General features: G+C 37.9%; 1 protein-coding gene across 1 annotated transcript in view; it reads left to right on the top strand.

Moving 5' to 3' along the window:
- LOC103781180 (kinesin-like protein KIF6) overlaps window positions 1–25730 on the top strand; it is a 56044-nt gene that overhangs the window by 13824 nt on the left and 16490 nt on the right. Inside the window, exon 4 of the mRNA XM_008948883.1 lies at window positions 12093–12149. Within this exon, the coding sequence (XP_008947131.1) occupies window positions 12093–12149 (57 nt within the window). The remainder of the gene's footprint in view (window positions 1–12092; window positions 12150–25730) is intronic.

The following is a 25730-nucleotide window of genomic DNA, read 5'->3' as shown; positions in this document are numbered from 1 at the left end:
GCAATATAGTCCAACTTTGAGGTCTCCAAAGCTGCCTCCTTGAACTGCATTCACATTTCACCAATCTTTATACCACTGAACCTGCTCAGGCTTCTGATGTTGAGAGCAATCCATTGTTGTGCACTCAGCCAGTTACTTTATGACTGTCCTCTATTTAAAAGGTTGTTATCTTTAAATGTTTTCTCATTCCTGGTCTTCAGGAATGATAACGCAAGTATGATGTGGTCTTTCAAGTGCATTTTCTTATTTCACAGGCAAGTTTTTCACCCTGTGGAAGTGTTTTATACTGCCCTAAAACATTACACTGAGTTGTGTGTTGTAAGAGGCAACTTGCAAGAACAGCAAGAAAGTTTACTGTTAGCTTTTTATCTTATTCTTTGATCAGAGTCTGTTCTTAATGTGGAAAGCTCCCCAAGAACCAAGCATTAACATCTGCATCAATGCTTGGCATTAAAAAACTGAGGAGCCTGGATTTTCTTCAGAGACAGAAATCTGAGCAATGCAGTGAATCTAACACGCTTAGGATATGGGGAGTATGTGCAACGGGGCACTTGTGCAGCACGTGCAGTGCCCACCCCCTGCATTCTGTAGGTGTCAAGATGTATGGTGTGCACCCAGGTGACTTCTACAAAGCCTGCTCACTTTTGCTCAGCATGTGCAGTGATTTATGTGCCCAGGATTTCTGGCTGCCTGGCAGCTGCTAGCCTAGCTGGACTGCTCAGTACCTGAGAAATTCCAGATGAGCAGCCAAATCAGTGATGTAGAACAAGGTGAAACAGTAGTTTACCAGGAGAAGCAGGAGATCTGGCAAGTACGCATCAGTGTAGACTGGAAGCTCTCTGAGGAAAAAAAAAAAGATTGACTGCCTGCTGCTTCACCACTTCTGTCTCAGCATGGGGATATATATAAAAATAAAGCCTCAATACACTTAGTCTCCACTGATTCCTGCTTCTCCTGGAGAGCTGCCTCCATGTTGCAGATGTCCTCTGCTACTTAACAGAGAGTCAATCTTGGTCTCAGGACACAGCACTTGTGTCAGTAAAAGGAACACAAGTAGGATTTCTACTATGTTTAGTCCTGGGTAACTATGCTGTTTACTCCTGAGGGATGTCACTTATGACTAATATAACAAAGCCCATCAGCTCTGCAAAACCTGCAGCCATCTGTGAGAAAAACAGAAGAGAAAAGAGGCCATGGGGACAAACAGTCCCCCAGATGTAATTTCCCAGCTGGGATGTTGTTCAATGTGGCCCAGTGCCTAGAAGCCTCAGTCTGTTTCTGATCTCCAGGTCAGTTTCAAAGCAATTTTGTAATAAATGAGGCATGTTATGTCCACCAAAAATAGCAGTAGCTGTTAAAGCTGAAGCCATTCAGCATGGCTGACAGAGTCTTCAGATTCCTTCTCCTTAATTTCTTGGCCTAAAAGTTTTGCAACCTAATGCTGAAAAAACATAGCCCCTATTTCTGTTTGTTTTGGATAAATACCTAATCATCGTGCCATTATGAATGCAGTTTTGGAATCTATTTTTTAAATGTTACATTTTGATTTTTGGAAGCGTGGAACTGAAAACACAGAAAAACAGCTGCATTTCTGCAGATTTTATTTTATTAACCACCTTGTCACCATCTGCAGTTTGTTCTTTGTTAGAAATGTGATTTACTTTGCTTTGCAGGGCGCTCCATCTTATTCTTCTGTTTGATTACAGCCCCTTCCATTTTAACTTATTTCCTTCTTTCTGTGATGAAATATAACTTACAGTCACACAGATTGTGTTAAGGTTCTTTTTCTACCAATGCCAGACTCACTTCAGGCACGATTTCTGTGGCTCAGTTTAGCCAGGGAGCTGTAGAGCACACTATAAAAATGCTGTGGTATCTCACAGCATCTTTCATAACATCTCTCTCAAGATGCTGTAACGCGGAGCAGATCTTGTGTGCATTTCACAAAGGCCTGGCAGAGAGCTAAAGAATGGCAGCTGGTTGCTACCATCTTGACTAGACTCAGGGCTGTGATGAAAGTTTCCACAATCTATTTTCTTGTTCCAGGAGCAGCCACTTGGCTTGTAATACAAAGCAGAGTGTGGCAGGAATATTTTTAATTTTTTTCACTAGCAGTTCAGTGGCAGGGTCATGTTAATTTTTGTTGTTTCTTCATAGTATTCATATTGAATCAGAGTAATCGATTAACTGTTTTGTAGTCAACAAATCATATTTCTGCTTTGCATGAGATCTTTTGCTTAGAATCTCAGAAGTCACTGCAATGTGAGCCGGGCTCACGTGCTGGAGTAACATGGTTACGTTTGCTTAGTGTAATTCTTAACACCCTCAGATTAAACAATGAATAATAAAATAACATTTTAGCTGAATGTGATTCCCCAGACAACAAGGAGGAAAACTACACAAGAATATAAACTTTCTGAAATCAGGAGGGACACTCTGTCTTTGCAATAGCTGCTGTAGGCAATATAAGCATTCTAGATCTGACTCTGGTCTCACCTCACATCTGGATTGGTGGCAGCTGTAACAGACCTGTCTGTTCTGGTACTGCTTCAGCCCAGGGTCACACTTAGGCAATTGTCAGAGAAGACAGAAGGAAAGATGTCATGAGTAAGTCTCTGTTGGTCCTTAGCTGGCATAGGATTTTTCTTCCCTGCTCTATTATTGATGAGACTGAGAAGAGAACCAGGCAGCCCTGGCAGCTTTCTGTCAGCCCTTCTCCTTTTTCTGCTCCTCCCTATAAGAAGAGGATACCATCTTCGGTAATATAAAATCATCTTTGCAGCAGCACTCAGGAAACTTATTTTGGAAAGTACAAGTCTTTTGGCTTCAAAGGGTAATGCATATGTTTATGCCAATGCTAAATATTGTACATTGTTTCAGCTTACATATGTTTGGTTTTACTTTCAAACAATAGGCAATGCCCCTGGGTGACAGTACATAGGCTGAATGGGTCCTTAGAATGAGAAAACATGATCTGTCAAATGACTTATTCAGAAAATACCAAGCTGAATGAATACATTTGAACAGTTCTATTATGCTCCCCTGATGTGCTATTCTTTAAACAGAGAAACCTTATTAATGTAACAGTCACTCCAGGCCTAAGATGTTCATGTTTTCTTTGGATCTGTGTTGGAATCTACACATGTAGGAAACATTTTCATTTTCTAATTATTACAAATGATGTTCTGTTCTTCAGGAACAGAAGTATTTTCAGGGGAAAAAGTTATGCTCAGGAAGAAACCAAGTAAACACTTTACTTAATGTTTTCACTAGAATAACTAAAAGCAAATGGGCAAAGCTCATTGGATTTAATCAAGCTATGCACTGCCATGACTATAAACTTGGAAAAGTACCTCTCAGGGACAGATTTTCTACTTGTAGGCTGTCTACAGACTGAAAATAGGTAGTCATTGCTGGATTGCTACACTGCATTTGCTGTTTCATTAGGCTAATAAGTCTGTCCGTTAATTTTGTTCTTTTAAAGAAAAGATGCTAGATGATTGTTAATGCTATATTATAGGATTTTTAAGAAATCCTGCAGTCTTTTGTATAAAAAAGTCTTCCTTGATCATGCCTTTTTCTGGATGGCCTGAGATTTTATAAGAGAGGAATCAAATTTTCAGGATCAAATTTTCAGACTCAGAGTAGCACTGTCAAAGAAAAATATCCCTTCATGAGCACAGAAATAGATATTTGTTTTTCGTAGGATCTTGTGGTTCATTTACACATCTGGACAGCATTCATGCAGGCTTACAGTATAGGCCTGCTAGTTCCTAATTCAGGTAGGACTAGTGATGTCACCATAGATGGTAGTAAGTTGCAGGAGGAGTGCAATCAACAGAGAATAGGGCTAATATGAAGATGTTCTCATGCACTTTAGTTAGGGCTGGGTGAAGATGTCTGTTCAGAGATGATGACATCGTTACACCAGTTATGTGGAATCGGGTTGCATTGTAAGTTGCTTAGCAATTCAAGAAGCACACTTCTGCTTAGCCACAAAGGTAAATATGTACTGTATCTTTACAGGATGATATTTCAGATTTCACTGGGATGCTAATCCCAGTGCTAATGTGTGTAACACTCAAAAAGCCATTTCTCAAAGGCTTGACATATTTATATATTGCATGCACATTCTCACTCTGACCTTTTTTCCATCACGTGGAAACCTTGACATGCCCTCAAATCATGGTAGCATACCTAAGCAGCTACAGCACCATAAATTTTTTCAGAATTATTTTCTTTTTGCTTTTGTGTCATACTATCAGATTCCTAACATCAGTCAAAGTATGTCTCATCTGACTAGAAGTCACACAGCAATACGAGCTCAATTCTAGGGCAAATTTTTGGGGTGAGGCAGTAAAATTTTAAAAGGTACTGAAACTAAAGCTTATAGTGAAGCCTGTAACTCTGTGTTTCATTTTCTGTTGGGCAAACCTGACCAGAAATGATAGCACAAAATGAAACTGGACATCAAATTGGTGCACAGAAGTTAGAAAACCATGAAAGCAGTATTGCAACAGAAAACAACAATGTCCATCTTATGCTTGTCTATGTTTGCTTTCCATTTAAAATGTTAACTGAGGCCAAAGAATTACCACCAAAAACTTGTTCGGGGTAAACTTATTTGTCTTTGTCTGCCTGTTTGTGTTTTTAGAGCCTTTATTTATTTTTTAAACTTCTTTAATTTGGATATTAGAAAAAAAAAGAAGAGACAAGAGCTGTATACAAAGTTGTTCCTCTGGCTTTATTTTCCTTATTCTTTCTCTTCACATCAGTTTATCAGAAATAACCAAGAGATAAGCTGCATTTAGTCATATGAGCATCCAGAGCACTAAATTCACAGATTATGATTCCTTATCCATATGGCAATGCTCTTCAGCCGTGCTTTTTGGTCCAGCTTAGTATTTAATTCATGAACAAATAGATGTGATAAACAACAGTTTCCAGATGTACATCATTTCTGTCTCTTTTCCAGCATATGAAATAAAATAGATGTACAGAATATTTGTTAACTTCAGACAATACCTAAAATAGTATTCTGGCATCTAAGTTATAGCCTAAATGAAATTTAGGCATCTAACTTCAGGAGAGCTATCTAGAAAAAAAAGCCCACAACCTATTCACCTTAAGTCCTGAAATACAACAAACTGCTTTTGGTAGTGCGTACAGAAGCACTGCTGTATTGACTGAGCTGCCTATCTCCTACCCATTGAGAAACCAGGAATGATGTGTCCTTCTGCTGAAGTCTTTTGGAGTGTGCTTGCTGCTAGACATCTGTGCTGGGCTAAAACTCCCTGGGCAGCATTGGGTTTGACTTTAAGAAACAAACAAACAAACAAAAACCCAACCAGCAGGCTGGTGACAGTTTGGCTCTGATGGCTGGTGACAGCTAACTTTGGGATGATAAAGCTCTAAGCATTTGTTTCGAAATCCAGAAAGCATCCAGGTTCAAAGTTCCATTTGTAAGGAGATGTTGAACTGCAGCCCAGAGCTGTTGGTGCTTTCTGTTGATTATCCCAAATATCCCAGTACTGTGTACGTGGACTGTTAGGAATTTATGTACACTAGCCACTTCCCACGCTCTGCTCTCTACAGAAAGGAATCCTGTGCTTTGGGTGAATGGGAGCTGTGGTACCTGATAGGATTTCCCTCATTTAGATGAATAGGACCTTGGGGAACACCTCAACAATTAAGGCTTATCCAGCCAATGACAGTCTATATTTAGAGGAAGAGAGAGTTCCAGAATGCTGTCATCAGAAAAATAAATCCTGTTTCTCTGCGGTTTTGCTGTATAGCCTTATCAAAGCATTTTTCCCTTCAACAGCCAGAAGGTATGAAAGGCTAATAGAAAAAAAATGTGGGATAAAGGGAAAGATTCTGTGGAAATGCAGGCCAAACAATGAACGGTTACAGGAATGCTGATCAATCAAAATTGTAAGTAATCATCTTGTGAGGAAAAAAAACAAAACAAAAGAAACCCCCCCCACACACACACACAAAAATAAACCAAACAAAAAAAAGAACATGATGTAATCTGGTCAGAACTAACAAGAACATGTAGAAAATGGAGAGGAGACCTAATATGGAGGTTAGAAATAAGTGCATAGAAATAGGGACAGAGTTGAGAGGAATCTGTATTGAGTAGCTCAAGGAATGATCAGTGATGTCAGACAGCAATGAATGACAGACTGCTGTCTCATAAGCTTTCTGTCTGTAAATTTGATCATGATTGAAGGTATTAAATGTGTCGATAAAAACTGTTACTGTCTCAGCTTAGTATGACAAGAAAGGGAACATGCCCCAGTCAGGTATTTTAAATAGTAATCTCAAAACGTGAAGCATCATGGTAAAATTTATGCATTTGAATCTGTGATATTGAACTTCAAAGAGTGAGAGTATGTTGGGGAAATTGTTTATTTCCAAGTGTGTTCATTCATGTGCTGAGATTAGGCTGAGGTTTACAGCGATGGGTTTGGTACAGAAGTCAGGATTGTGCTTCCAATTCAGAATCTGCTGTCTTTCCTGGGGTCTCTGATGGGTTCCCAGTGGTCTGCCCCATATCTTTGCTGTCAGTTATGGTCTCCAATACTTTCTTCCCAGCACAGCTGACAAAAAATAGTGTTTACTGGTGTTTCAGACATTCCAGTTGACTGATACCAGTTTAAACTGCTGGTAGGCTCATGCTGAGATGCCAAACTGTGCTGGAGTAGTCAGAACTCAAGCAGACATTTGCTCTTAACTATTCTGCTGTGTGGCCAGTAACCTTTGATAGAAAACCAGGAGAGGAGAGGAGGAAAGGGAAAGGGAGCCAGTAAAATCTTAAACTGCTGCAGATGTTCCTTCAGTGAGCATCTGAAAAGGCAGAATTTTCTGCAGCAACAGGTTATACTTTACAATACATTACCTCAAGTATTGTCGTGAATATATTTTTTCATGCAGATGAGGGCTGTATTTCATACCTTGAAAAATGTGTGTGTGATGCCTCCAAGGGCTTTCTGAAAGTCAGAACTTGTCAGAGTATGTGGGGATTTGACCAGCCACGTATCCAAAATAACGGCTTTGCATCAGAAATCATGCTGACCCAGGTTACTAGGACAGACTCCTTTGCCTTTGCACATTGTCCTAATAGAGCCAGTTGACATCTTTTTGCCATCAGAAAAGGACAAATGTTGCAAAGAAGAGTAGATTTTGGCCAAATATTACTGTGGGTAAAGGAAGGCTGAACAGTTTATCTGCTCTTAGTGTTGTACATTTTGAGTAAGAACAGAGTCTTTTTTTATTCCATGACTCTTCATGTCAGATACTTTTTATTCTCTACTTATACAGTTTCAGCAAGAGATTTTCAAAAGTATCTAACACATCTGGTAAGATTTCTATTAACTATACCTGTTTGAAAATTCTCCATTTGAGAATTCCATTCAATTATCTCCATTTGGGTTCAATGTCTCCTACTTTCAGAAATCCTTTGTAAGTTGTTACAACTCTGACCCCAAGCTCAGCTAAAAGTATATCTCTACAAGGCTCATGGCAGTTCTGTGATTACCCTCCTCTGTCTCTGAAAGGCTATCTTAGTGATTATTTGTGGAGTATACAGCTTTAATTTGTGCTCATTCAGCAGAATGATGAAGTGGATGCATGCAACTTTATGAATCAAATTTAACAGATTCAAAATCTTGAGTAGGTCTTCATATTGGGTGATAGCTGGGTCCGGCTGCATATGTCAGGGCACTGCATTACAGACAGCAACCCCACATGTTTCCTGTCATGGTTCAGCCCCAGCTGGCAACTAAGCCTGACACTGCTACTCATTCACGTGCCCCTGGTGGGATGGGGAAAAGAATTGGAAGAGTGGAAGTGATAGGACTGATAAGTTGATACAAAGACAGTTTACTACATAAAGTAAAAGCTGCATGTGCTATGAAGCAAGGAATTTATTCACCACTTCTCATCAGCAGGCAGGTGTTCAGCCATGTCCAGGAAAGCAGGGATCCGTCATGCGTAATGGTTACTTGGGAAGACAAACACCATGAGTCCAAAAGTCCCCCCTTCCTTTTTGTTCCCCACAGCTTTTTTTGCTAAACATGACATTATATGGTAGAGCATGTTCCTTTGGTCATTTGGGGTCAGCTGTCCCAGCTGTGTCCCATCCCAATTTCTTGTGCACCCCCAGCCTACTCGCTAATGGAGTGCTGTGAAAAGCAGAAAAAACAAAAAAGATAGATCTAACACTTAAATCATATAACATGATTAGGGACCCAAAATGCCCTGGAAGACGAGTTCCAGGAATCAGAGGTTCCCTGGATGCATAAGAAGGTGTTTTTCTAGGTGTTTTTTGTAACATCAAATATTATTTAAAAATGGAGAAAGAAAGAGAGAGAGCATTCTAGCTGAGGTGTGAAGGTTTCATGATCCCCTGGATGGAAAGACTGCTTAAGCAGAACATAGACATTAGAAAATAATAGGAAAGTATTAAAAAGTAACAAGAAATAACAGATCTTTGATAAAGGTTCCGGCCTGTCAATTATTAAGTCAGAAGAGACCCTACGTCATTAACAACAAATAGTCTCAAAGAGACCGAGTTAATGTTGTCTGTGTACTCTTAGCTTGTCCAGCATTTTTATCCTTTAGTTTAGCAGTCTTTGAAACCTTCTAACAGTATTCTACTGAAGGTCTGATAAAACATAAGAATAGCTTTAGAAACTAACATGGACTCAAACAAAACCAAAACACTTTTAAAAATCAATAGATTTTTAATTGTAACATTCTCACTTTTGTATTGCCCTGAAGCATATTGCACTATTGTCAAAGCATTCATTGTCTATAATAAATTGGAAGATAATTTCAGCTCCTTGAAAAAGTCTGAAAGAACGCAAAGACAAGAAGTTAAAGGACAGCCATACTATTCAAGTTATGGATCCTGACATATTTAGTCAGCGTCTAGGATACATTCCTTTGCTTTACATCAGTCTTAATTAGACTTCTCTATTCCATTCTGTCTTCTCTGTTTCCCTCTTTATTTTTGTCTCCTGTCACAAAGCTGAAGTTCTGTGTTACCAGTTCATCTCTTTTCTATACCTCAGGTTGGTACGTGTGTCCAGAAACACAGGCCAAAACCAACAGATTTATCACAGCCTTAATGACAGCTGGCTGCATGCTGAGTGAATTCTTAAATTCCCCAAAACTACTTTTTTTGCCAAAACATGTGGAGTTGTAGCATTCAACATTTTATTGGGACTGTTATCTGCAAATGAAGAATGACTCCACTGGAAAAAATTACTTGGTATCAGCTGCAGGCCTATTTTTAGCTTCTTGTTTGGTGAAACTTCAGAAAACATAATTAGCCATATGTTGAGAGATGTTCTCCAAGTCTTAAATTCAATTTTTGCAAACCACATTTAAGCACTACCTTGTCCACAACTTTACACTGTTGGAATCACAAAACACGCTTGGGTTGTTCTTTATTTTTTATATGAGAATGTGATTCTTCATATTTCTTTGGGTAAATATTTGTGTTTATGAAGATTGGAGAACTGGCAGTACTAAAGACTGAAATCTTCTACTTGTTTATATGGGAAGGTCTGTGCAGGAACAGTACTGGACTCATCCCCTACTTCTGTCACTTATGAACTTGAAGCCTTGCACTGGGGTGATTATATTCTCAGAGGCAGAAAAGTAGAGCAGGTCAGAAACTTTCATTCTCCCCCAGAAGTATTTGAAAACAGAACGGGATTACTTTAATCAAAAACATACACAGAAAACATTAAGATTTTGTCAAAAATAAGTGTTTCTACATGAAAAGCATTTTTTTTCCCCCACAGGAAATCTAAATAAACTGTCAAATTTCAAATTGTATTAAAAGAAATTGAAAGATTAAATCATTTCTGGCTAAGTCTCAGTATGGAATTATAGTCAGGTGCCTCATGATACCATCATGTCCTCTGAACCAGAATTCCTTTTTGGGCTACTTTTCCAATAATGCAATTACAGTTTCTCCTCAGGAAGTTTTTTGCAAAATGAAGTTCAGTCTTTGCTGCCCTGAAAAGGCAGTTTGGGTTATGTGAATTGCATGTCAGCTTTCTATTTGTATTTATAAAAGAAAAAGAAAACTCTCTTGGTGTAAGAATGGTAAGACTCAATTTTTATTTTTCTAGCCAAAGTAGAAATTTTCTTTGGTTCCTCTCTGATTACAGGTGGCCTGGTTCCAAATTCTCATTCTTTCCTAAAGGCACCAAATAGAGGAAGAATGAGGTTTCTAACAACATCATGGTCCATGTCATGGATGGAACAGAAGTTGTGCAAAGGCTAGGATGAAGGGATGGAGGAGCATTTGCAACAGTTCCACGTTGGGAGCTGGCCTCACAAAGCTTGCAATAGAACTAGGGCTTCTGCAGCCTCGGTGCTCTCTGTCCCTCCTGTACTGACAGTAAATTCTAGCTAATTGAAATCAGTCAATCCTCTTAGCTATAATTGTTTAAAAAACAGTCCCCATATTCTTCTCTTTCCACATATTTGTATTGACTGCAAGCTGTTCTCTGTTCAATCTTACTTTCATTGACTTGTTTGGCTTGTTTCCTTTTTTCAGTTGACCCTGTTGCCACTTGAATATTTTTACACTACACTTCTTTTTCAGTAGCTGAAGGCTTTTCTTAATTTTACAGATAACTTTAAGTACAGAAGAATTAATTGGTTTAAATAGAGATAACTGAAAAGAATAAAAATTTGAATGAATATAAGAACCTGCAATTTCTAGTTTATAGACAAGGAGTAGGTAGGGGGTTTTGTTTTGCTTTGTTGTCTAAAAATATTCAAAACAACATAATTTGGCTGTTATATTGCAATGTGTTGCATACAGTACCTTTTCTGCAATTCTACTAAATACTTAAGAATTATCCTTATAATTCCCAAATGAGTTTAATTTTTCATGTTTCTACAGTGTCTCTAGAACAATCTAATTCTCATTATCTGTGAATTTAAATAGGTTTTGACATTCTCCAGTTAAACATTTAACATCTTTTAATGACTTAATTTGCTCTGATTAGCTTATTCTGTAAGTCTTCACTGGTAAGCAACAGGATATTTTTAATTCAGAATGCATACTAATATATAAAATAGGTTTGGGGTGGGGAGGAAGTGAATCTAGCATGGATTTTTTTTTCTTTCACTGATATCCAGATGTACAGTAAAGATTATGAACAAGTCCCTGATTAGTAGTTGTTTTAATTTGAAAACTTGAAAGGCACAATCCTCCCCTCCCTCAGAACACATATACTGCTGAAATTGCACATTTAGGGTTATGTTTTTCCTTTATTGGTTCCATTAACATCTATGAATAATGGCTTCCCATGTGGTAATCTAATTATGGCTTGAAATAATTGATGAACTGGAACAGTGTCATAGATCAAGGAGGAAATTAATAGAAGGGTAAAGGTGAATTATGTGGGGCATGGGAGCCTAACGAGGAATAATGAGATAATGGAATTAAAGAAAAATTTCTATTGAAGATCATTGACATCTACACAGTGAGTTCTGTTGAGTAATAGAACTTGCAGAAGCTCTAGCACATGGGGTATTTAAAACTGAGCTGGGTGGACAGGAAAAAAATAACTGTAGGGAACCAATTCTTCACTGGTAAAAATGTAGACTGGATGACCTAATATCTGAATTCCACCACTAGCACCAATAAGTCTGTATGAACAAATACTTGGAATTTTGTATGTCTTCTAGCCTCACTTGGACTTCTTTTGTATAATACAGCAGCAGATCATTATCCTGTGAAAGTGCTTGACATTCAATAGCTTCATTTTCAGTCTTTTTTACTGGACAAAGTTAAATCTTTAAATATGTAAAACCAGATCATGCCTGTTTGTTTACTTGCAGAAGTGGGAGAAACCTCAGAAAACTACTTGTCCTATGGATGTCAAAAAATTCCCTTAGAACTGTCCAGCAGCACAGGGGTTTTCAAATCATAGAATCATAGAATCCTTTAGGTTGGAAGGGACCTTCAAGATCAGCAAGTGGTAGGAAATAAGCAATTACTTCCTTGATTTGTGGCGTTTTGAATTCTAACTATTCACATTTTGTGTCTTTTACAGACCATCTGAAAGGAGAGATAACTCAGAGGCGCATTCAGAGGGCAGCTCTAGGTAAGAGTAAAACATTGCAGGTACAACAGGGGCACCAAGCTCTCTCCCAGGGCTCAATCTCCTTGTGAGGCAGGTTGTATTTTCTGTGATGTTTTTTGACACGATATTTCTACAATAGTCCATACGATAAAGAACATGGACTCTGTGAATTTTGCCAGAGATTTGCATCAAAAGGCACCTTATTATATTTGTGGTGAGAAAAATAGTGCAAAAGTCTTATAGGTTTGGAGATTTGGTATTGGCTTTCTTTTCACAATCACCAAAACAAGAAGAGAGATGTCTAAGCTCTCCCCATTTTTACATTTTTTTATATATTTTTGTTCACTTTCTGATTAATTTGAATTTCCATTAACAGATGTTAATTTGTCCTGAGACAGAGCTTCTAGCCATGTGACCACAATCTCTGTCACATCTTTTTTTATTTTTCCTCACTCCAAGCACTGAAGGCATATACAGGTGATTTTTTTCTGCATCTAGTTATAGAAGCTGAGAAGTTATTTCTTGCAGTTTCTGTTGACACAGCTGTGAAGCTAAAAGTGTCTAAGTAAGTTGTTCACATAAGTGTAAAGTCATCCAAATTTGTTTTAAGATAGTTTAAGCTGACTCCACTGACTTTGTACTGAAACCTCCTAGGAGTGTTCATATGAGAATTCCACTTTTGGGACAGTAAACTTCAGCTAAAATGTGACAGAAAAATGCTGGAGCAATAACAGTTTAAGCCCCTTTCACTTTGATCTGTTAAAGAATCCCAAAATGGACCTTCTTCACATAAAAGATGGAGCTAACTCAGACAAGATTGCAATTAATGGTTTTATTTCTAAGTATACATAACAAAACAAACAATATTTGTCTTTAAGAAGAGAGAGAAGATTTGGGAGCTTTCTTTTCTCCCAAAGGTTACAAAAATAAGTTACTGCAGAGTACCAAAGTGTTGTCCCCTCTCTCTTTATAATTTAGCAATGCATCTCAAGCTCTGTTGATGATGTTCTTGCTTTACACTTTTATCCTTTTTTATTTTTACTTTTAAAATCAGCACTGAAAATTAATTCTGTCCATGTCAATAGAGCCCAGGAGACAAACTCAGTTTATTTTGATCAGTATGAGGAGAAGTGAAGGGTGTGCTGATCTCTTCTCCCTGGTGTCCAGTGACAGGACACATGGGAATGGTTCCAAGCTGCATTGTTGAAGGTTCAGACTTGATATTAGGAAATGTCTTTGCCAAGAAGACAGTCAAACACTAGAACAGGTTTCCTAGAGAGGTGATCAATGTCCCATGCCTAACATTGGACAATGCCCTTAGTAAGATGCTTTAACTTTTGTTCACCTGTCAGGCAGTTGCATGATTGTTGCAGGTCCCTTCCAACTGCTCTGTTCTGATCTGTTCTATTCTAGTGTCTGAAGTTCCATCTAAAGGTTGTAACTTCAGTATAAGATGGTATTCTTTCTTTAATTCACTCATTTCAATCCTGTCTACTTACTAATTTTACTTCAAGAAGTTATAGCAAGATGAGTCATAGCAATGCCATTTATGAAAATTCCTTATTCAGTGTTTCAAACAATGAAGTGATGTATTCTGACTGCATGTTTCAATCCACATGAAAGCATTTGGTCTTGTATGCTAATTTCTTACTATATGGAAAATTGTGTTGCAAATGCTGTTTTCAATAACTAAACAGCTTTTCAGAGAATATGTAAACATTTTTTCATGTCCTTAGGAAATTACATAGTAGAGACTTTACCAGCTATATATTCACATTGTAAATATTCTGTTAGTTTTCCACAGCATAGCAGGCAACCCATGTGTTTTTTGCCTTTTGTTTTGAGCATTGCTATCTGCTTATCATCACTAAGTCTGGACCACACAAAGTATTTTCCAGAGGTTTTTTTTTCCCCTTTAGTTATTCTTTACACTCTGGATATTTTGACTTAACATTTATTCTATGAATTGGGGAGTATTATTTGACTCCCTGCCTTTTTGGATGAATGTTCTTCCAAGGAGTAACAGGTGTCAAGTCTCCCAGGATCTTCTTGATGACCAGAATGTCATCAAGATATTTTTAAATGAAAACTGCATGGTAAAAAGTCTAATTAAGAGTCTGTTGAAATCCGAACATGAAATAAAACGCACCATTGTTTCAATTAGAAGCTAAGTTAACATCTTCCAGCTGCCTTTTTTTTTTCCTTAACTTAAAGCATTTTATGTTTAAAACTCTTTAAGAAGCTATTCTATTTGGATTTTAAACAGTGTAAATCTGTTTCCCTCCTGGCTGTGCTTAAGATGTGGATTTCTTATTGAAGGAAAACTCCACTACTTATCCCATTGTTCTTAGCTATCTCTTTTAAAACACCAGATGCTGGGAGTTAACAAAGGACACAAATAGATGGGAGGCTTCATTGGTGGCAAGGGAGTGCTCCTTATTTTTCAGCACACAACCAGAAATATTAAATACTTTGTATAAAATTGCAAGGTTGCAGTGTCACAGCATGCTTCTATGTGGAAAAGATGGAAGAAAAAGTGGGAAGAAAAGCTTTCCCTGGGGTTTACAATGTTGTAGAAGAAAAATACCTGGTTTATATAATTCTAATGAAGCATTATCTTAAGATGCTTTAAACTGTCATTTCTGTAAAATAGAGGATTTGGTTCTTCATTACCTTATTCCAGTTTTGCATTGATAGAACATGATTGCAAACATCTAATCAGGCTAATATAACATTCACCAGCACTGGGCAAAGACTGAATCGTTAGCTGAACCTGCCTGATCAAATAGGAATTCCACTGTCATCTTGTAATGGGAAGATACTTGGATGGGGTTGCAGTCATGCTAGCAAAGGCATGTTTTGTACTATAACTTTCTGTAACAGAAGCAGCTATGCTGACACTTGCACAGTTCTGCCTGTTCAACTACATCTGGAGTAGAGGCCTCTGTAGGTTCAGATCTGGAAGTTAGGGAGGACCCCTGAACATACTCTTGACTGATCTCTCCATATCAGCAGAAATGTTCAGTAAATCTACAAGTTCCCCAGGCTGTTGCCAGCTTCAAACAGATCCTGCCAAAGCTTCATACACAGAAGGCTCATTCATTATGTGCCATCTGAAATGTGTTTTCTAAAATGAGATGAATGGTAGAATCTATGGCCAGTGGTTCAGCATGCATCTCTTTGGGACAGCATGTCCTTCAGTATCACTAACTGCAGTTACTTTATCCGTTTAGTTGAAACGCAGTTTTGCAGCTTTCCTTTTTAAATATTTTTCGTATTCATCTTGTTCTCCATGAGACTCCCTTCTCTTTTTATGTAAGTTTTGAAATCTGGACTAGTAACAATCTATCAGTTCTTTTGGGATTCTCTGAAAACCTCAAGAGATGGCAAAACCTTTCTGCTTCCAGACCACATTAATCTCTCTGTTTCTGTCCAACTCCATTGTCTCTGTAGAGCTATTTAAAAAGAAAAGGAAATAGGAAAAAAAAAAAAGTCCAACCTAGCATGAGTAAAGATGGCAAATGCAGGGCTTTGTAAGGACTCTGCCTTTTTTTTTTTTTATGGATTTCAGCATTAAGGCCCAGTTTTGGACACATTTTATATTAAAAAAAAAAAAAAAAGTTTTCCCAGAGTTTTTACTTTGAATTTTAGAAATAAAATTTTATATTTCTGCTGTTATTCAAAGAGCTGTTCCCAAGTTCTTTTCTGAGCAATTGTCCTTTGAAAAAGCCCATTCTTCATAAAAAATAAATTACTAGGTGGGTCAGAAATAACAGATCTATTTGAATCCCTGAAAATGCAAACCAGCACTTGATTTAGTGTGGCAAATTCCTGAGAGCAAGGATTTTGTCATGTGTTGTTTATATTTGGTTTTGTAACACGTATTTGTTCTGAGCAAAAGCAAGGAGTTTTCTGTTTACCTTTGTTACCTCTACAGCTTTGTGTATGTCATCTTTTCCTACGTTTTCAAAGTTACCTCTCTGTTCTAAAGATATCAGAATCAGTTTATGCTCTTATTCTTGTCCTGTTTTGTACTTCTTTATAGTCTTTCATTCTGCGTCCTCACCTTTCCTGGCTTGGAAGTGAAAGAACAGTGTAACCAGTACCAAAATCAAGCAGGGACAGACTGTGCTGTATAATGTATCAGGGTACAACTGCAGGAATAAGCCAGCCAGCATCATGACAGAATTTAAGAGAAACTATTCCTCCAATGCACTAGTTTGTGGAGCTCCAAGAAACAGCCACTACCATATACCCCATACCTGATGAGATGCAAATATGTTGTCTGGTGCATTTCTGCATATCTGAAGAAGCAGGATTTGGAATTGCTGCTCCCACTTGTATGGAGTGAGATATCATAGAATCACAGAATGATTTGTGTTGGAAAGGACCTCTAAAGACCATCTACTCCAACCCTCCTGCCATGGGCAGTGCCATTTTTCAGTAAATCAGGTTGCTCAAAGCCCCATCCAACCTGACCTTGAACACTTCCAGTATAGTCCATGCCACTAGTAAAGCTGGGCCACCATGGTGGTGTGTGGATATAAGGTGTGTTTAGGAAGAGTATGGTCGTTTTCTCTGCAACTGTAGCCTCATCTTACAGACATATATAACATTAATTAGGCTAATGATTAATAACTGTCTTGAACTCATCTGCTGTGATCTGTGTGAATGGAAAACACATAGCACTTCCAAACTGATGGTTTGCATCAGAGTTAATCTCTTATTTAAATCAATCCATATTTCAATAAAATGAGCTCAGTTTCTTTCACTGCTTTACCTCTGGTAACTGAGATGACATTTAACTTTGTTCATATGAAGCAGGAGAGCCTTGAGCTGTACTAATGCCATGAAATGAAGGGACACAAATGTTTTCAATCACAAAATGATAGAAGCTAAGAAAAGTGACAGTCTGTGTCTTCCCACACAAATCCAACAGTCTATGGAGAATAATAAGTGGCCTGTTTTAAGACCATCATTCCTCATGCTGAAAAATGATATCTTATGTATAGGCTAAATAAAGCACTTTAGAGAAATATTCTGCTTGAAGTCTAGAATTTTAAGATTATTTTCTTTTTTTTTACAAGAGATAAAAATATGTCCCCAGTGCTGCTAGGCATCCAAAGATGCTTCCCCTAAAACAATGTAGGTGGTTTCACATATTTGGAGTTTGCAAAGTATGCTACTTTTAAGGAGAAAAAAAGAAAAAGCGGTGTAGTCAGTTTGCAATGGCCTCAGAAATGGCCTCAGAATAAGGCTAAGATTTCTTTTAGAAAATCATCAGTTAGATATGCACAGAGTTTCTCTGTGTTATGTTCTCCTATGTATTTGTACTTGAAATGTCAAGCAACAGGGGGTTTATTTTGTAAAATTTCACCGTTCTTGTGCATGCAGGGCGCTGATTTTATTCCTAGGGTGACCTCTTGTGGTATCAAGGCCACTCTTCTCAGTGAAGGGTTTAATTTATTCAGTCTTTCTATATTGCAAAGGAAAAAAAAATAGAAATGCTTTCCATTAAAGTTTAGTTTTGGAATTCCAAGCCTGACAGAAATCTAGTAAGATTGGGCTTGTAAAAAGGCTGGTGATTTTTCACTATTGCAAAGACAAAGATATCAAGAGCAAAACTGGCTGGAAATTCAGAAGCCAGAGCCTCTTTGCATTTTTTACAGTAAGTTTTACTCTGACAAAGATAAAGATACCTTTGAATTTGCTTTGTGCAATTATTGTAACATGTGAAGTACTTTTAGAAATATTTACCAAATATTTTTTTAAGCAAATGCTTGAAATACTGATGGAAAATTAATTTTGAAAACATATGTAAGTAGTTATATTATAAGCAGAATAGTAGGATTTTTATAGCTTCTTGTTACTGCAGAGTGTTTAAGTCATTGTAGTTATTCCAGATTTGTCCTGGAGGAAAAAAGCATATACTTAGTCTGTGGTAAATGTGAAGTTACACACCATAACAAGCTTACATTTACATGCTATTTTGTGCTTCAAGTCAGCAGAGTATATGGCTAAAACTCTGAGCTCTTGAAGAGCTTTTGTATTTTTGTATATACCAAGTTCTTCTGTAAAGATGATCACAGTCAGGAAAAAGAACCACAGATTCAAAGCAGCAGCTAGACAAGCAGCAATGATTCTCTTGCAACAGTACTTGAAGTTTATTCTTAGGTAATATGTTTTGGAGTTTTCCCAGTATTGTGTAGGAACTAAGTTTAAAACCATAGGAGTATGTTCTAATAAGAAGACACTTCTTACACCTGGCCCTTCAATCCTCAAGCCCACACAGACTTTTCTTTCTGTAAGTTTCTCTTCAGTCTTTCTAGGGTGTTTTATAGTTTTATTTGATGGTGGTTTTTTTTCTGTTACTCTTTTTAGCAGGTTTTACAAGGTGCAATGCTAAATTCTAGAAGCAGCCATGAGTTTTCATTTTCATTTTGTCTTCAAGAAAGAGAATGCTACATCTTTACTGGAAATCTTTGCAAATATGTTTTCCTGAACTGTCAGAGAAAATTCTGAGATTACTTGAGTGTTCTTATTAAGCTTCCCATGTGACCCACTCAAAATTCAGCTTATCAGATCTCAAAAAAGAGCAAAGATGTCATTGGATCAAGTGATATTTTTATTAGGAGTCATGAACTTGTAGCACAGTTATCCAGTTCTCAGTTTTATTGACATTTACTTCAGCATTTTACTGTTGTTGGAACAGCTTGCAATCTCTGTATGCTTTCTTGCAGTAAGTATTTCTTCTGAAATAGTGAAAAGTTCAGTAGGAGTTGCATTCACTTTTTGTGGTGACTAGCAAGTAAGCAAGACAGAATCTGGAGATGAAGCTCTCAATTCTTTAATGTCTTCTACTAAAATTAAGATATTAGGAAAAAGATACTATGAGCATGATTGCATATTGAAAGAGGTCATCAAAGAAGTCTGCAGAATCTCTGTCCTTGGCGTTTTTCATGACATGTCTGGACAATCTAGTCGGATTCGGTCTGCAGCCAGCTTTGAGCAGTAGGCTGGACCATGCAGCCTCCCGAGGTCCCTTCCAACCAGAATGAGTCTGTAATTCTAAGACAGGACTTGAAATGGAGTGAGTGAAAAATAAACTTGGGTTTATGCATGCAGTCTACTGATTCTATGGCTAAGCTTTTTTGCTTTAGCTTCATTATACCTCAGAGCAACCTCTCTGTATTGGCTCTAAAAACCTGGTAGAATCATTAAGAGTAACATGCAGTTTAAGGTGCTGCAATTTTTTTTTCTTCTGACCACGTCCAGTGGGTGTGTTGGGCAGCTTGACTAGTTCTGCATCAGTCAAAGTTTCCTCCATGAGAGTTCTTTGTAATAAACAACAGTTCTGTAATCTAATGAAATGTAAACAACAAAGGTAGCTCTTTCACCTTTGTATTTGCTTTGATTTTTTCAAGGTAAAGGTCAGACCTAGACTAGGAATTTCCATCTGATCGTGTAAAGCACAGAACAAGGAGTGAATGAGAAATAGCATGGCTAATGTGGTATCCAGTGTTTCAGAACAAGCTGCAAATCTGGTAAAAAAATTGTTCCATTTTACATTTTGCTGAAATAGCTGAAAGAAATTAATTCACAACTTCTTTGTTCAAAAATATTTTGCATGTTTAAGATCAAAAAAAGAGATCACTTGGAACAAATGGTTACTCAAAATATCCCACAGATGTGAAGAGGTTGGATATACATCTCTAGATAAGAACCTTGTGGATAAGTTGTATTGTTTCTGGATATTTCAGGATACTCTCTTCTCAGTATACAGTACAGTGTAATTCAGCCAGTATCTATGATAACATGGAGCTTAATGTCCTTTCCTTCACAGGTCTTAGGAAAGAGCTGTCTGAGTCATGAGAAATGCCTAAATACATGTATACTTCCAGCACTTTCTTCAGCTTGTAGCCCAGCACAGGCAGCCCAGCTGTTCTGCAGCTGCAGCCTATGGGTATTGGCATGGGAGAACCAGCAAAAGTGTGGCACTTGATGTGGGATATGAGTGTGGCAAGAATGGATGTAGGGTCCCAAAAACATAATCTGATCTCCACAACTGCCCAAGTTATATATGGCCCTGATGCAGCACATGTGCCAAAACACTGAACAGGATTGAAATGAATCTTCTTAAAGATCTGCTGACATGAAACCTTATGGTTGTGGCTTCAAAAATTTTCTGGAAAACTCGTACATCCTACCAACATTTAGAAAAGCATTCAGGAAACACTTTTAGAGGGGAAATGGTGTAGCCATCTGGGAGAATGGAAACAAAATTTCTGTAGTACTTTAGTCTTTATTGTGCATTGAACCAAGGCAGGGTCTCAGTACGTAGCTCTGCTATTTGCACAGAAAAAATAACAGATCTGTGATAGAGATGTTTCAGGCCCAACACCTTTTAGTCTTATTTGGGGCAAGGATTAAGCTGAACACAGTCCAGTACAACCCCACACTCGTATTGATTTTTCCAACAATGGTGTAATTTTCCTTTCTGTTTTCTATTTACTCCTCTCTCACAGATGAAAGGTCTTCTGCCTTGTAGCAGAAAGATCAAACTTGTTCATGCTGATACGACCATATTAATTTTTTTTTTCTTGGTATTCATCTACTGAATCAAGGTCAAACCCCCTTTATTGTCTAACATGAAGTGACACATCATTTGAATGACCCATCTGTACCTATACATAGCTGAAACAGAACCAGTTAAGTATAAAACATGTATGCTTATTTTTCCTTAATATTCTTTTAAATGATGTCCTATAAATTCAGTGTACATTCCAAAATAAATGCTTTTGTGCATTTTCATGAGTTGTACTGACAACCACAGCCAGAGTTCCATTCAGCATGCAGGTAAAACACCCATTATTTTTAGAAAACATTAGACCTCTTGAATTGATCCCCCAGTTGCTGTGCATTGCATTCCTGAATGTGACCTGCAAGCCCAGGATTTACTGTGCATGCCTATGTATATTGCTCGTGCACAGCAAGGCTGGCACTTCTCAGAACTGAGAGCTCTGCATCTGCTTATCTGAAAATCCCCAGCAAGAAATATGGATGCATTAAGCTTCAGAATCTCTTCTGTGCTCTGTAACACTCTGTGTGGCTGCACCTTTAGCACCCTTAGATATTCTCAGTAAAGTTGTGCTATGTTATTCTCAGCCAAGTTCTTATCTTGACCAGGCATTGCCTCACAAAAGTTACAGTGCTGTCTTATTGCAGCTGTGGTCTGCACGTTGGTAGCAGTGTCCCAGCTTCAGGATAAGCAACCAACTTCAGAAGTATTTTCCATCCTTTTCTTTCAAGAAGAATTTGACAAAACTTAGCAAAGAGACTTTTTTTTTTCTCTTGGAAGCTGTAGAAATTAATGCTAATGAAACCTCAAAATTTATGGATGACAAAGCACACCCCTTCTTGGGAGGCAGAGAAAGATCATTTAAATATCAGATATGGTTTTATCTAATATTATGACCAAGACAAATGATGCAACAATAATCTCATGCAATCAAATGGTAAAATGTATTTATTAAGTGTAGGCAAGAATCTGAGTTAGTAGTGGTTTCCTGACCAAGACCCAGCTCTATTACTATTCCATTAGATCAACTTGCATGTATGGAACATACTAAACTTGAAGCTGCTTTCTTTCTTTGTTGGTTTTGGTTGTTTGGTTTTGGTTTGGTGGGGGTTTTTTGTGTTTGGGTGGTTGGTTTGGTTTTTGGTTTTTTTTTTTCCCCAGTATATTGTACTTGTATATTTGGAAACCAACAGAGAATTTCTGGCCACAATGGTCTCAGAAACTTTCATGCCTTGAGTGCAGCTGACATGAAGGCAACGCCTTCTGTTTCATATGCCATATATTTTTGGAGCAAATATATAGATGACTAGTTTCAGAGAAGAAATTTGAGGGAATTGGAGTGTGAGTCTGTATTTAGCAAAAACAGCTCACAGAGACTGGAAAAAATAGCTCCACTTTCCAGGTGTGCATTGGAAGTCAGTTAGTTTGAGCCAGTATTAAGTCAGTAAAACAAAAAACAACACAATGATAAAAAGAAAGGCAGCTTACCAGTGGTCGTTTTACTAAATTCAGTGATTGAAATGAAAATAAAAATCCACAAAATACACATCCTACACACATGCACAAACTTGTGAAGAGCTGCAAATAGGACAGTTTGTTTCAATGGATGCTCATGACCAAGTGACTGAAATTTTAAAAAATCTATTTCATTAGGATTAGGTCTAGATTGCTCTAAACCCCACAATATAAACTCTTCCTCACATCAGAGTATTTTCATCTTCTCCTGAGTTTCACTGTTCTTAACCAAATTTGCTTTTGTAAAAGATACACACGTTGTGCCCAGTGACAAACATAGGTTGACATGGCCCAGGGGAGGAATAAGAAATTAGGGCAGCATTACTTTTAAGCTGATCCTGAATAATGATGGACAGGTATTTCCTTTTTTTTTTTTTAAAAAAAAAAAAAAGACAGCATATGTTCCAGCTTGAAAGCACTGAAGCCCAAGTTTGCCAAAATCCACAAAGCTGATAAATAAGGAAAAGAATAAAAATATTAACTGGATACTGAAGTCAAGTCTAAATTTGGTTACTTCAAGTGACGATAAATTTAAGCAGATAAACAAAAGACTATCCAGTGAAAAAATTAAAATCTTGACTGCAAAAGTACAGCTGGAGGGCAGGGCATAAGGTTATTTGAGGCACAAGACAATAAATCCCTAGGAGTTTGACTTCTAGGATACACTCAGGTTGAGAAATATATGAGCACTCCAGAGAGTATAAAGTTCAGGGTCACAGAGAGTTTCTTGCAAATTTTCCTGACTGTAGACAAGAATCTTTCCGAGTATTTCAAGTTGCTGCCAGCTTGCAGTAAACTATGGTGATAACACTTGGCATCTCACGCTAGAAATATTGGTTTTCATCAACGCTTGCCTTATTGCTTTGAAATAGTGATCCAGTTAGCAGGTGCTATCATTTCTTTCTGGTATTGTGGGATTTGGTGATGTGGAATGTGTTGTAAAATGTACTACTTCTTGTGCTCCAAAACTGGCCCTTTCATTAGAATAAAATCATTATATCTTTAAATGCATCTTACAATCTTCTTTATGAGAAAAAAAAAAAATCCCAAACCCACAAACCTTTATGATATGGATGGTCAACATACCTGCTTCCTCTGTAAGCAGGCAGCTGGTATCAATTGTGTCCTGTGCCTCATTGAAATGATGAAATAAAAACAGCCTGAAGATAGATATAAAAGTTGTTAGCTATTTTATTACCCAATGTAGCACTGTCAGAATCTCTTCTTTACGTCATGTGACCCAGTACTCCTAAAAAAAGGCTCCACAATGTAGGATTCATAAGTTTTGCCACTCGACTGTATGTGCAGTTACACTAATGTTGAGGAACTAATACTCCTTATTGCTGACTTGCACTAAAATAACTCTGTTGTGTGGAATTGGATGGAGGTATGCCAACAGAAACCTCTAGTATACACAGAGGCAATGCTTTCCTAAATGTGTGCATCATACCTCCCTCTGAAAACGGGGTCTGCGTTATCCAGGATCAAATTGCACTGGCTGCGTTTGTTTCCCAGGAGAAGTCACTGGGGCACTAAAAGTGTATGTGATATTGCACATCAGCTGAATGGCTCATCCCAGCTGATGTGCTAAAAACACAGAACTAGGCTGTACAATCAAGTTTCATATGACAAACTGCCAATCAGTGAATTAAAAGTCACCCCTGAGTGAACAAAGCAGATACCGCTTTGTGCTCTCCTGTGTACTTGTAGAAATTATACCTGATAGTTAATATTTCAGGACTGAACTTCACCTGACACTGTGATGAGATCTCTTCTGCTTTTCTGACTGGAACATGTCTAAGTTTTAGCCATTTACTTATGAAATATCCAATCCTATTTTTGCTGCTGGGTCTCCATCAGCTTCCAGTGTACTCATCTCTTTCCATCCTGTACATACTTTGTGCTGCTCACCTCGCCTACCACTGTGTTTCTTGCTCTCATCACCAGCATGTTGCTAGAGATAATGGGCGTAGCTATACTCAAGGCTGAGGATGTTTTTGGGCTAAGGATGATGGGGCCTTTGTGTGACAGAGGTACTCGTCTGATGTAAAAGGGTTTATTATTATTTCTGAGAGTAGTTTGCAAGCAAATAATCCCTTCTACAGTGTGTAATCAGAAGCATAAAAACATTTTTCTTGGTGTTTTTATACCTAAGTGACAAAATTCTGCCCAGTTTGCCTCCACTTTCAGAGCTAGTGCAAAAATATTTGTCCAAGTGCTAGATATCCAAATAAGTCAGGGAAGGAAATATACAATATTATGGCCTCATATCACTGTAATGACTAGCAGAATTTGGTGATGTTTTCTTTAGGGAAATCCTCATTTCAGAAATAACTAACATGTTAAGATGTTACTGTGTTCCACTCTGTATTATTTCCCTTCATTCTAGGGGGCTAGAGCTGCTACCTCCTGAACTTAGACACTGTAACAGACTGTGCAGGTAGGTTAAATGCACTTCATTGTGCTTAGGAGAGTCCCCTTTAATCACTGCTGAAGACACCTCAAGCTAAGTCTGGTTGGTTTTGTATGGAACGTACTAAGGGTGCCTACGTGGTCTGGCAGCACAACTCATTCAGGGCAGTAGCTCCCTAAATCATTTCAGTTTGTTCCACAAGAGCACATTTCTCTCAAGCCTGGCTGCTGTGCATTCATGAAGGTCAGAACAAGTGTGAAGCCTCAGGAGCTTTGCAATGAACATCTCCACTCTTAGCTCTGCACTTTCCCACATTATGCCTTCTCCTGAAGATGTCATCTGACAAATCAGAAAATCTTGACCCCCTGTAATCACTGAAAGGTTTACTGTTTTCCTTAAAGTTTCTGGCATGATTATGATGGACACCTTATTATCTGCTGTGTTCAGGTATAACTTGTTATATAATGCCACTGTTGCAGCATCTCCTCTGCCATGATGTTTGCACCTCCTGGCTTGTGTGTTCACGTCAACATGGAGCAGTTTATTTCTTAAACTTTTGGTGGTAACTTCTCCACCACAAATATCTTCGCTCTACCCTTCTTTTGTAGCTTGCACATCTAGCAAACCCTTTCAATGTATGAAATGAGAATCATGCATGCATTGTGCTCAACTTGGTCATCTGTATTAACATGCTTGGCCTAAGGACTCTAAATGAAATAAAATGCTTTTCAGCTTCATCTGTATTAAACTACAGGGTGCTACAACAAAGGATTAATGGTTTTAACTGTCGTGCTGACAGGTGAGGAGAGGTCATTCATGCCCTCTTGTTCCAGACAGAATTCCTCTCCTTGAAGTGAGGGTGCACTCCTCAGGCCTCATGACAGGTTGATGTAGAATTTATTTTCTTGGCAGAAATCATAGTTGGGATGGAAACTTGCACGTATTGTACAGCAAATCTTTTGTTTCTTACATTTTTTTCTGCAGTTAAAAAGGTTAAACATGTTTTCTTGGGAACCTGAAACTACCGTCATTCATTCTAGAAATAGAAACTGTTGTAATACTAGTAGGTAACTTTACATTTCCTTTCACTGTTCTCCTTTCA

The sequence above is a fragment of the Merops nubicus genome, unplaced genomic scaffold, assembly GCF_000691845.1.
Source record: "Merops nubicus isolate BGI_N331 unplaced genomic scaffold, ASM69184v1 scaffold1311, whole genome shotgun sequence".
In the NCBI taxonomy this organism is placed as follows: domain Eukaryota; kingdom Metazoa; phylum Chordata; class Aves; order Coraciiformes; family Meropidae; genus Merops; species Merops nubicus.
This window is presented reverse-complemented; position numbering and strand designations above follow the sequence as displayed.